Source organism: Anneissia japonica, unplaced genomic scaffold, assembly GCF_011630105.1.
Source record: "Anneissia japonica isolate Jap-2015-1 unplaced genomic scaffold, ASM1163010v1 scaffold287869_len1821871_cov162, whole genome shotgun sequence".
Taxonomy (NCBI): domain Eukaryota; kingdom Metazoa; phylum Echinodermata; class Crinoidea; order Comatulida; family Comatulidae; genus Anneissia; species Anneissia japonica.
In genome coordinates this window covers 1,544,342-1,557,084 of record NW_022741034.1, presented here as the reverse complement: position 1 = coordinate 1,557,084, position 12,743 = coordinate 1,544,342, and the positions used below count along the sequence as shown (strand labels likewise).

Below are 12,743 nucleotides of genomic sequence, written 5' to 3'. Positions count from 1 at the left end.
CTACCAAGAAGTATTGTTTTTATCAAAAATCAATAACAGCATACAAAGATTGCACATCCATCATAAAGCATTTGGAATAAAACAACCTTACATTTAATATACAATTTCTTAATTTCCCTATATTCTTACTTTAAATGTTGTTCTTTAATGGACCTTTCCGCTAAGCCCCGCCCATTGGATATTGTTGCTAAGGTCCCACAAGACGACAATGTTAAAACATACGCAAACACGTGCGTTTGTGGGACAACGCGTGTGTTTGTGAGACGCGCGCGTATTCCTAGCGTTGTTCTGATTAGTCAGTTGTTAAGTTTGATTGACACTCCGGAAAGGTCTATTAGAAGGATTGGAGACCAAAGGTGTTAAATAACACTAAAGCTCCAGTCCCAATGTCTTTAATTGGTTAGATACATGTATTTACAGTTAAAAATGGCTTTTTCAAATATCATACGTGTACTTTGATATTCTTCTTGTTAGCAAATATAAATTATATATTTAATATCACTTTGTTATTATTGTTATCATCACAATCAGTATGCTGATTTATTGATTATATTGATAAATACAAATACTTACACATAATAAATTAATGTGAAATGCGCTTTTCTTTATGTAAAATTGGAAACTACCCCCTGCTATTTATAAGGAGGGTCTGACTTGGTGCATTTTGTAGTATGAATGCTATAGCAACATCAATTTCCATCCAAATTAATACACAGGGAAAGTGATGATGAAATTGAAGCATACTCTTACGAATCGCTAGGCTTTTACTGCTACTGTTCTACGCTGATGTTTCATTTACACTTTAAAAATATAAATCCAAATCAAGGCAGCGCGTCCAATGCACATAAATTATGGTATTCTACTACCCAGCTTAGTGCGAAAATTGTTTTAAATTAATTTATTAGAAGGAGAGTTTTATAAAAATAGCTAATTGCTACCGTGTATTGTATTTGATTTTGTCATCACTTAATAGAAATATATGATATTAAGTTGAGTGAAATAACCTTTCTAAGCCATCTAATTGGCTATCGATATACCGTACATAATACAATAACAATAATGTTTCAACCATTATACATCTGGAAAATCTCGGTAGATGTGCACGCACAACTTTGGTTGACTACACTTTGTGAACTAAACAATCAGTGTTGCCGAACTACACAATCAGAGTGTTGTTGACTACTCAATTAGAGTGTTGCCGACTACACAATCAGAGTGTTAACGACTAAACAGTCTGAGTGTTACCGACTACACAATCGGAGTGTTGGTGAAACACAATAAAGAGTGTTACTGGCTACACAATCAGAGTGTTGCCGAGTACACAATTCAGAATATAAAGAGTGTTGCTAACTACAGATTGAGAGCGTTGCAGCCCTGACCACACAATCTGAGTGTTGCTGACTACTCAATTAGGGTGTTACTGACTACACAGTCAGAATGTTGCCAAATACACAATCAGAGTGTTGCCGACGACACAAATTAAGGTGTTACCGACTAGACAATCAGAGTGTTGTCGATTAAACAGCCAGTGTTGCTGATTAAACAACCAGAGTGTTGCCGAATACACAATCAGAGTGTTGCTGACTACACAACAAGTGTGCTGCTGACTACACAATCATAGCGTTGCTGACTACATTCACAGTGTAGGTGACTACTATCAGAGACGTTCTATTTCCTTGGTAAATAATTTTTTACTTTGTTTTAATCAAAAAGACTTTTAACTATTCAAGGCTATTGTTATTTTCATATGTTTATGAAATAACTTAGGTTATCAGCACTTAGTAATTGTCAGGATAGGCGATTTATTGATCAGATTGCATTCGACTGATTATTAAAATAGGATACTGTTTTATTGTAAGCCAAGTCATAATATAGGATCTCAAAATCTCAACACTTTTTATAGGAAATGTTTTTCTGAAAATAAATAATTAGGGGTGGATTTATTTATTATTCTAAGTTTAAAATAACCCACTTCAATGATAGATTAGATATATTCACCGCATTATTTAGGCTACTGCCATATCATTGAATAATTACCATATTAAGCATACAGAACAATATTTTGTCATGTTGTATCATACTGGGGATTTTTTTTTTATGTTTGCATTGATATTACTAAAATTGTAATAATAATAATAATAATAATAATAATAATAATAATAATAATAATAATAATAATAATAATAATAATATAGGTGTATATCAATTATACTAGTTTGTGATGTGCTGCCATAAATCATACCGTTATCATCACACAGTTGATTTATTCTCAGTTGTTTTATATTTAGATTTTGTAAAATAAACCAAGAATGGAAATGCAAGAGCCAACTGACATCTCTGGTGAAAATGTTAATTTTTCATGGACGTATTCATATTCAAACACAAGTTCAGGTAACATTATAATCAGCGTAATTATATAATTTCTACAATGGAATCGGAACTGAAGAATGTGTCTTTGGTTGAAATTATCTTGGAATTAGATCACAATTTTAACTTGAATCTGTAAACAGGGGTGGCGTTAGCGGGGGGCCGGGGTTCCCCTAACCCATCCACCCCCGTCGGGGACAGATGGCTCCTGTCGGGAAAAACAACCCCGATTGGTCGTAGAGAAAAAAATATATGTATTTTGTACATATTAGTAGACTCTAAAATCGATTAAATAAGCCTTTTTTTGGAAGGTGGGGGTGGGGGTGGGCCTTCGCCCCCTTGATCACTTCCAAAACATTTTAAGAGAGACTGGACCACGTCCACTTAGCTCTCGTCGGGGAAATCTTTCCCCTCGTGAGGGCACTGGCCTCCACCCCAACACGTCAGGGTCCTCAGAACCCTCCGTCAGGAAAATCTTTATGCATTTTTTTTCTCAAATTCCACAATAAATCAATGTAAAATCTGAAAAATAATTTTGCTACTTTCAGATCCTCTTGCTACTTGGCTCTTTGTACGAAATGTTATTGGGATTGTTTTCGCAAGTGTTGCTCTTGTTGGAAATGTTTTCACATTCATTGTTGCATTAGCTGTCAAAGAAATACGTAAGAAACTCAGTAGTTATCAAATAATAAACCTCGCCATGAAGGATGCTATTATAGGGGGGTCATGGATTTGTGTCAGATTCCCAATAATAGATTTAAGTATTGTTCCTATTATATTCAATTTGATGATGGTTTCATCATCATTCACAATTATAATGATAGCAATGGAACGTTGTTTTGCTATTGTCGCTCCATTTCAGCATACTCGGTACGTTACAAAAAAACGACTGATCGTTATAATAGTCATAGATTGGTTTGTTAATATATGTTTAGCTATTATACATCAAACTATAGATAGCCTTGATGGCCTATATGTTGTTATGAGATTTGTAATAATGTGCACGCCATTTTTAACCTTTATCGTATATCTATTGATTATTTTAGCTGTAATCCGATATGCTTCAGAGATTAAACAATTAGCCAATATATCCCAGAGAAAGAAAAGAAAACAAAATGTTAATATGATAAAAACATTCACATTGGTTGCTGGAATATTCGTCATATGCTATATGCCGTTTAGTGTACTTTATGAAATTTATAGATTCACCTTTTCATTAGGCCTAGTAAGGCCTCTCATCATTTTTGAGACGCTTATCCCATTCAATTCAGCAGCAAATATGTTTATCTACTGGTGGCGGATTCCTGAATTTCGAATAGTTTACATGCGGGCGCTGTGTTGTCACAAAACTACACGGGTTCCACATACACTTAAAGGTGTGTAGACCCTACCATAAGACGATTTTTAATTGCGTAAGGCACTATACAAGTCTATTGCCATTTCACCACTCATTTGAGTACGCATTTTACCTGGTTTTATAAAAAAAAAAAAACACATATTCATTTTAATCACAAAATAATTAATAGTATTTGAAGGATGTAGGGTGACATGTCTTCTAGGTAGGATCACAATAGACCTTTCCGGAGTGTCAATCAAACTTAACAAACGACTAATCAGAACAGCGCTAGGAATACGCGCGCGTCCCACAAAACACACGTGTTGTCTCACAAACGCACGTGTTCGCCTATGTTTTAACACTGTCGCCTTGTGGGACCTTAGCAACCATATCCAAGGGGCGGAGCTTAGCGGAAAGGTCCATAGCCCATTTGAGGCCTGTCCTCTAGTTATACAATCGGTCATTCTAAAATGACAAGCAATTTAATCCCCTGGTAAACAGAACGTGAACTTCTCGCACGGTTGATTGACACTTTTGAGCCTAAGATTTAATTAGGAAGCTGTTTGGTAAACTTGTTATTAAATCGTAGAGAAAGAACCTCTTTATGATCCAATCAGAAATCCCAAAATTAAGAAATGACATAGTTAGACACGCCGCAATGATACTTGCTTTAAAAGAGACACCCCAATATCACTGACTTACAACAGCAGAAGAATAACAGTAGTACAGTAGTTAAGCATGTAATAATGATCTAAGAACCGAGTACATATCAGTGTAGTTAAGATGTTTTGTAGATAAAAGATGGATTTTTTTTTTTGAAAAAAAAATGAGAAAAAGAGTGTGAATGAGAAAATGATGGAAATTGACATGTACTGTATTCATCTTGCACCACCTGTATTGTATGATATTAATTTATGTTGGTTTTTTTTTTTAATGAATTGTTATATAACTTTGTTTTCTACACATTATAGTATATTTTACCATTATCGTATGTTAAAAAATAAAAATTGAAAGGGATGTAATATAATATTTCACTTATAACTATTGGAATTTGTATACTGTCGATACCCATTCGCCTGTCTAACGTCTCAACTTAGCTTAAAAGCTTAATAGCCCATTTGAGTACACTGATCCTGCAATTATACTTTGATTTGTGTTTATAATATATGTATAAATATATATCAAAGAAAGGTAAATACTGTACAGTTTTCGAATAAAGGACATAATACATCGTGTAGCATACAGTAGCTCTCGATGTATGTAGCCCTATAAATATATCCTGTCAGAGGCATTTTATTACACAATTTCCTTATTCATTTATTTATAGGACTACATTCGTTTAGAATTCGTTTTAGAAACACTGACCCTCCAATTATACTTTGATTTGTGTTTATAATATATGTATAAATATATATCAAAGAAAAGTAAATACTGTACATTTTTCGAATAAAGGACATAATAATACATCGTGTAGCATACAGTAGCTCTCGATGTATGTAGCCCTATAAATATATCCTGTCAGAGGCATTTTATTACACAATTTCCTTATTCATTTATTTATAGGACTACATTCGTTTAGAGCTACAGTATGCTACACGATGTATTATTAATCTTTTGACTTAAATTTTGAAGTAACTGGCATTACAGAAACATGGTTAATGGTAATGGTTGGAGATTTATATAGCGCATAATACATGGTCTCTATCTTCTTCATTCTTCCATTCTAGTACAGACCATCTTTTTGGTGTAAAGTATTTTCGTACTGGGCGAGAGCAGGGCTGTGAGATGGACCAGTACACCGGGGTAACCCCCTACTCATCTCGAAAGATGTACTGGGTTCTTCATACTGCACATGAGCCATTTGTATACACTGGGCCTACGGTTTATAGTCCTTATCCAAGAAGACTTAAGCTACGTTCACATCAAGCCCGGACAAAAAAATCTTTTTGATGTGAACGGTCCAATTCTTTACTACTGAACCCATTTTTTTCATGATTTTTTTGTCCGGGCACCGGACCAGGTCCGGGCTTTGATGTGAACGTAGCTTTATCCCACCTCCAGAACCATTGCCGTTTGAATTGCCTGCTCTTTGGCAATTTATAAACTTCTGCCAACAATGTTCCACACTAGTTGTAAGATGGTTTTATTGTTTCACTATAACACTCTCTGGTTATCATTTTTTTTTCGCTTTATTGCATTTTACAAAAAATGATGTAGACTACTTCACAACATCTATAGTCATATAGATATATATACATTATATATATACACAGTATTATTTACAAACTTATTTCACATGGAAACTTATACATAACAAGAACAAATTAGATCTGATAAACTGATACAATATGGTTACTGAAGCTGGGAAGTCACTGCATCGTGCGACGGTCGTACAAACTCTCCTCCCGTTGAGCGCTGGACAACGCAGCGCCATTTGTTGCTGGCAGTCTGAACGGATTGCCATTAAAAGCAATTTGTTGCGCGCCGTCGTGGTGCTACGTTCTCCGTAAAATCGCGTTCCCGACGACCGTAGCGAGTGCCCAGCTTAACCTTGAATGTTGTCTTAAGTTTACGATGGAAGTTCTTTGTTTGCAGTTGATACAATAATTATGGTTTATTTTATTAACATTATATAACTGTAATTTTTATAATATAAAAATAAATAATAATATGACTGTTGTTATTAAAGGTCAAGCTTACAAATTGGATGAAATGGCACCCCACCACCATTCTCTTTGCATCAGCACATGGGGACATTAGACATAACATTAATGTTCAAGTATTCATCCTACCCACTAGTTCTCTTCCTGCCACACCTCAAAAATATCTTTTGAAATTATTGTTATAACCTTATGTAGACGCCAGAGTCCTATCACAATTCTTTAATTTCTATGGATAAGAACCCTCTTTTGACGTATTTACAAGATAGAATTCTACTTCAAAGACATTTTAAGCAGATGTTAGAACATGCTACCATTTTCTGTTATAAACATTCTGCTAAACAGTAGATTTCACTTATACAAGAACCCACATGACAATGAAGTAAACATTCTTAAAACGAATCAGAACAGCGTCTCCTGCAGTGATGGATCCAGAAACTTGCCGTCAGGGGTCCGACATGTCTGACAGGCTCAGGGGCCAGGAATATGTGATGTAGTTGGATTTACTGTATATAATGCCTTTTTTCAAAGTCTCAAAGCATTCGAGGTGTGAACTAGCTCGAGTAATAACTTAATGCTCCCTTGGGGGTCTCTTCGTGTCTCAGCTACCCGGTAAACTGATACCAGCTATCTCTCGTTTGTCACAATCCCTACTAGGGATCATGAGAACAGGCTTTTTTAAGGCTTAGTATTGCTGAGGATTGCGCTTTAAAGATCAAAAATAGGGATTGGCAATCAAAATAATGTTACTTGGATAAGCAAATTAATATTCTTGGGCCGACGATGTCATAATGGCTTCGTACGATAGGGGTCCAGGCCTGTCCGACGGGGGAAAATTTACCCGATTCCCTGCTAGCCTCACCACCTGTAGTCTGTTTTGATCCAAAAGTACCCAAATTATCTAATAAATAACAGCAGGCCATATTTTTGCCCGTGTCAAAATCCAAATGTCCAGATAAGTGAGTTGCTGCTTCCCAAAAATTTATTTAGGCATAGATGATAAAAAATGCTATGTCTCTTTTGGAATCAACATTTCCTCCAACATTTGATTGCATTTACATGCTTTGTGCGATAATCTAGCAGGGTGGAAAACTCTCCACCCAGAATCATTTCCATTGCAGTGAAAGAATTCTTGTTCAGGATCAGGAAAACATCTGCAAAATTGTGTCTGTGTAATGTTTTGTTCAAGTTCTTCTTTTTGTCCTTAGTGAAAAGGCCATTTAATAATATTGTTTATTTTGCTTTCTCTTATTTCTTGGTCAATCCAGCTTTTTTTCAAAAACGTAATTGGTAAGTACTCCTTCTGACTTGTACAATAAAAATAACAGCACACAATAATTTCCTTAAGCAGAAAATGCATCTCATGATCACTACACCAATCAAGCTTCAACTGTAATTGATATTGCCTTGTTGAAAAAAGAATTTTAAAAAAAAATGCATCATTGTCTTCAAAACTTAATCAACCACTAGTCATACAACATTGGCAGGCATATCTTGCCAGCGAATAACAGTGAAACAATTGTCAGGAATATTGACATGATAAACATAATGTAAGACGGGCCAACAGACACGCTATCTGGAAGTTTGTAAGGTTCACCACCAATCTCTTCAACGTAAAATCCGGTGGGAAATATCAACGCAGCAATGCAGAAAACTACCACTGAAAAAAAAAAAAAAAAAATTGTAAATGGAAAATATTTAATTTGGTTTACCTGAAAAGACATACAGGTGGCAATAAACAAAAAAATAAACACAAATACAGGATCAAATACACAGAGACTTGGGGCATAACATAATTGTAGAAGCAGTTGGAGCATCGGTTGTGGCTCCCAACCTCGGGATCAGGGGTTCGAAACTCTGGCTGTGCAAATCACTTGTGTCCTTGGGCAAGGCACTTTATCTACGGTTGCCTCTCCCCACCCAGGAGTTCAAGTGGGTACCTGGTAGGTTCCAACACAACTGCGCTGATTGCTAGCTGCAATATTATGGAATAATAATATAATTTAATTTAATAATTTAATTTGGTGTTGAGTATGTGTTCCATATGTGTTTGATCCAATGACTGGGGTAGTAATGTGAAGTGCTTAGAAGCTTTGTGCATGAAGCGCTATATAAGAGCGACATATTATTATTATTATTATTATTATTTATTTCACCAATGTTTTTGAAGCTAGCTTTTCCTATATTAGGATAACAATAAATGACGCTAAATTTTTTATAAAGGCGAATTGTAACTTGGGACCCTCTGATTATTGTTTCACCAATGAAGGAGACTGACATTAAGAAGACAGGTGAACACAAAAGTGAAGGCAAGAGGAAATTTTAGTTATCTTCTAACCAAAGATAAAAAATATGAGCATTGCCATTCGAAAACCAACATACTGTCAATAATTATTAAAATAAGTAATTAGGCCAGACTTTATTTATTCCTTGTCTTGCGTACTTATTTTTTCAAAGATTATCAGAGGAGGATGGAATAAAAATAAAATTAAATGCTTAAAATTTATATAATTAGGAAGAAATATACATATCTTACGCTGGAGATTTCAAGGCAGCAGAGGGGGTAATACAAATAAAGAAAAAACTTTTTTTTTCTGAAATTTCCACTTTTTCGTGGCGGCGGGTACGCTAATTGACCAAAAATAAAATTTTATTTTTATTTGGAATCATCAATATTTGCGGGTTTGCTAAACCACATGTGTATAAAAAAAGTCCCACTTTATAATATGCGGCAGTATTGCATAGTTTATTACAGAGAAATCATAATACTTTTACTCCTAACTATGGCAATAGCAAGACTATTCCAGTGAATGACCCTTTATTTGAAAGTCTAACAGAATAGTAAATAAAAATGTTCTGTTGGTTAGCCTTAAAGTGTTGCCTTTTTCATGGAAAACGTGTCGGCCAACAACCGTCGAGGCAGTATGTGCTCGGCTTGACAGAATTTATTAAAGAGTTCATTGTGAATACTAACTTCCAACAAAGGCTGTCCACCTAGCAATTTTCAACATTTCCACCTTTTTGAGTGAGTAGAACAGCAATAAACAGGTCGCAGTTAGACAAATTACACCCACGATGATGAAGGAGAGAGTGACTTGCCATTCGGGGCAAAGACTTGGCGGCAGACATATTGGCTTCCTGCCATATATAGTCTGACATTGTTTAGTTAGGCCAAACTTCATGTTTCCTGCAAGAAAATAATAATATAATTTAATAATACCATTAATTTAATATTTTTCACTTTTCACACTCTAGCGCCTCATAAATTAAACTTTTCATTTGCAGGAAGATGCCAAAAACTTTTTAAGAAACAAAACATGCTAATTGCATTTTGCCTAATTTTTGTATGTTCTAATTCAATAATCGTTAAACAAATGCATCGTGACCCACTTGTGGGTTGTAACTTTGACAAAAAATCATGTATCAGCATTAAGATAAAAACACAGTGTACCATATCTGGAATAAAACTCAGCTATGGAATATTTTTTATTATACTATTGACATTGACACGCTATCGTAATCATCAAAGATAACGTCAGTACAGTCTACATGTACTATCTCGAAAGAAGCCTATATTATTATCTTGATTACTGCCATGTGCTTCTTTTTGAGATGGGCTTCTTTATTCTTGTCGAGACTAATTCTTCAATCTGCGCATTTTGGAACGTAAGGGCTGATTTCCAAGCACATTTTGTTGAAAATTATGTTTTGACCTAGTAGGTCTAACTTTAATATATAAGTATAGCCAATGTATATGCAGTAATTACGATTATGTGCACTTACTGTATTTTCCTAGCGATTTTCCACGCAAATTTGAGCTGGTTTTTTAGGTATCTGCGCAATTAAATAACTTCACAATATGGAGGCCTATGATCTAGGGGGCCTAGACCTACCTTACCTTTGCTCGTAACTACAAACAAAATACATACGAAATACTAATACACAGGGCCTAGGCCTACGGTACTTTATTTATTGCAATTTGATATAAAATACAATACAATTTGAAGTTTCACCATCCTAGGCTAGTCCTGGTAAGTTGCCTCCCTACCTACCTAGGACTAGCCTCTAGGCGTCCGTCTTCGGCCACTAAACTAGACCCTCCTAGGAAGGCCTGGCCCTAGTACAGTTGGCTAGGCCTAACCTAGCATGCTCTCTAACATACACAGGCTGCGAGGGAGGCATAGGCTAGGCTACTACTAGGCTAGGCCTAGTAGTAGTAGTAGTACTAGGCTAGTACTACCTAGGCCTAGTAAGCCTAATCCTAGCTAAGCCTAGGCCTAGGCCTAACGCAGAAGCCTCTTCCTTGATGTGATAACATTAACAGCAAATTCTGAGTCATTCACTAACCATAATCTTCGGAAATAACCCATTCTGGATTAACTAAACTTGCAATTGCAAACACGTCGGCTACTACGAATAGTACTGCGGAAATTAATACTAATTTATCCATTATTTTCATCAACCCAGCCTACTACAGTACTCTACCACCCTCACACCTAGGCTCAGCTTGACGCTTTCGTGGTAAACAGCGACCTCTACGTCAAACAGCAGTACCTATGGCGCGCCAAAACACCCCCAGCAACTACCGCTAAAGCTAAAAGTTCCTACTGCACCCAGACTATGAGGGCGCTCGCAGGGTGAATATGGACTATGAGGGCGCTCGCAGGGTGAATAATATGGATGCGCTTTCTTCGGTTTTTTTTCTCTGAAAATCACAGTAGAATATCTCTAGTTGTGGCTACTACTCTATTTCTGACTGTTGGACAAGCAAAGCAATCTTTACTACAAGATTTGCTAAACAATCTGTAAGTAAACTTCAACACATTAAAAAATTACAGTTGTTGCTGCTAGGCCTACATTACATGTAACCTAGTGTAGTCTAGCCTAGGCCTACCCTAGGCCCTAGGCCTATGTTAGGCTAGGCGCTGTTCGATCATTTCGGCCGCCTCGCCAAATGTATGGAACGCCAAAAAGGCCGCCGAATACACAACAGCCGCCAATGAGAAGAACGTAGTCATACAATAGCTGGATACGTCAGTAACAAAAAGGAGAAAATATGTAAAATTGTAAGCCTAGGCCTACAGTGAATTTAAATTAAGAATTTATTTACCGGTATAAAAACATAACGTATTGACACAAGAATATATTAAAACTACAATTTTTTAAAGATCCAGTAGAATGTGTGTTAATAATACAATGTGGCGTGGTCAAGCCAAATCAGTCGCTTGGCGGAAATTCGGATTTTGAGAATTATACAATTATTTAGTAATGTATTCGCTTTACAATGGTGGAAAAATAAATGCAATCCGACTTTTCGTTATAAAGTTATAGAAGTTTAAATATACCCGTTTGGGAGAAACCGTAAAAACGTTTTCGAGAAATTCACCTTCGAAGTTTACCAACGCGCTGAGACGCTGACAGCGCGGAGACATTCCTTGTTCCACGAGTATAGCTGAATACCTAACCTAGCAACAGGGGATAGCATTCTTGAATTTGGTCAAGTAAATATAAATACATTTTTCTATAAACAACACCCAGATTTTCCTTTGTAACCCAAAGCAGCTTTGAAAGTTATTTGAATTTGAATTCAGCCGAAAACATTAGTGATACATTCGTAATGCTGATCAGCGATACTTGATAGGCAGTCTACGTTAAGCTAAACCTAGGCCTAACAACGGGAAGTTAGCGTTGCTGAAGGTTTTGAAATTACAAGATATTGTTGAATCATTGTTCACTGATTTGTTGGTACAGTAGAACCTCGATTTTACGTACGGTACGGGACCGGAGGGCGTACGTAAATCGGGGGATTCGTAAAATAGAGGTTGGGTTAAATTTGTGGTAACCTTTGACCTAATATGTACGTAACGCTCAATATACTTATGTATGAACGAACGATGTTACCTAGCTAGGCTAGACTAAGCCTCTAGGCCTACGAATAAAACCATGTGTTTAGTGTTTTTATTCATCACTTTACGATGTCATAATAAAGTGTTCCAATAAAACCGTGTGTCTAGTGTATTAATTCATCACTTTATATCTTTTATTTAACTAAAGAACATGAAAATATTGTAAGATTACCTATACGACAAAGGTATAACTTGGGAATTCCCCTTCAAGCCTATTTTAAACAACAGAGCTGTGGTGTTGTCTGGGCCTGTTGAGACAAACTAAACCCATGTGCGCTGCACTGGGCGAGCCAACCAATTAGCGTTCGTGTACGTGAAACAGCAACCATGTGCTATGCACTGGGCGAGCCAACCAATTAGCGTTCGTGTACGAAACTATGTCTACTCAGCTTCGTGTGGAAAATTCGACTAGACAAGTGTTTCCATGGTTTGCCACACGAAGCTAAGGAGGAAAGCAATTATTTTGAGCACCAT

The 12,743-nt window shown here is 36.2% G+C and overlaps 1 protein-coding gene across 1 annotated transcript; it reads right to left on the bottom strand.

The window, feature by feature from the left end:
• Nucleotides 1–5,956: 5,956 nt before the first annotated feature.
• Nucleotides 5,957–10,888, bottom strand: LOC117118536 (uncharacterized protein C16orf52 homolog A-like). Its single transcript, XM_033263156.1, has 3 exons — nt 10,711–10,888; nt 9,338–9,550; nt 5,957–8,023 (listed from the first exon to the last, which is right to left on the bottom strand). The coding sequence occupies exons 1-3, from the start codon at nt 10,820–10,822 to the stop codon at nt 7,830–7,832; spliced, it is 519 nt and encodes a 172-aa protein (XP_033119047.1). The 5' UTR covers nt 10,823–10,888; the 3' UTR covers nt 5,957–7,829.
• Nucleotides 10,889–12,743: the final 1,855 nt, after the last annotated feature.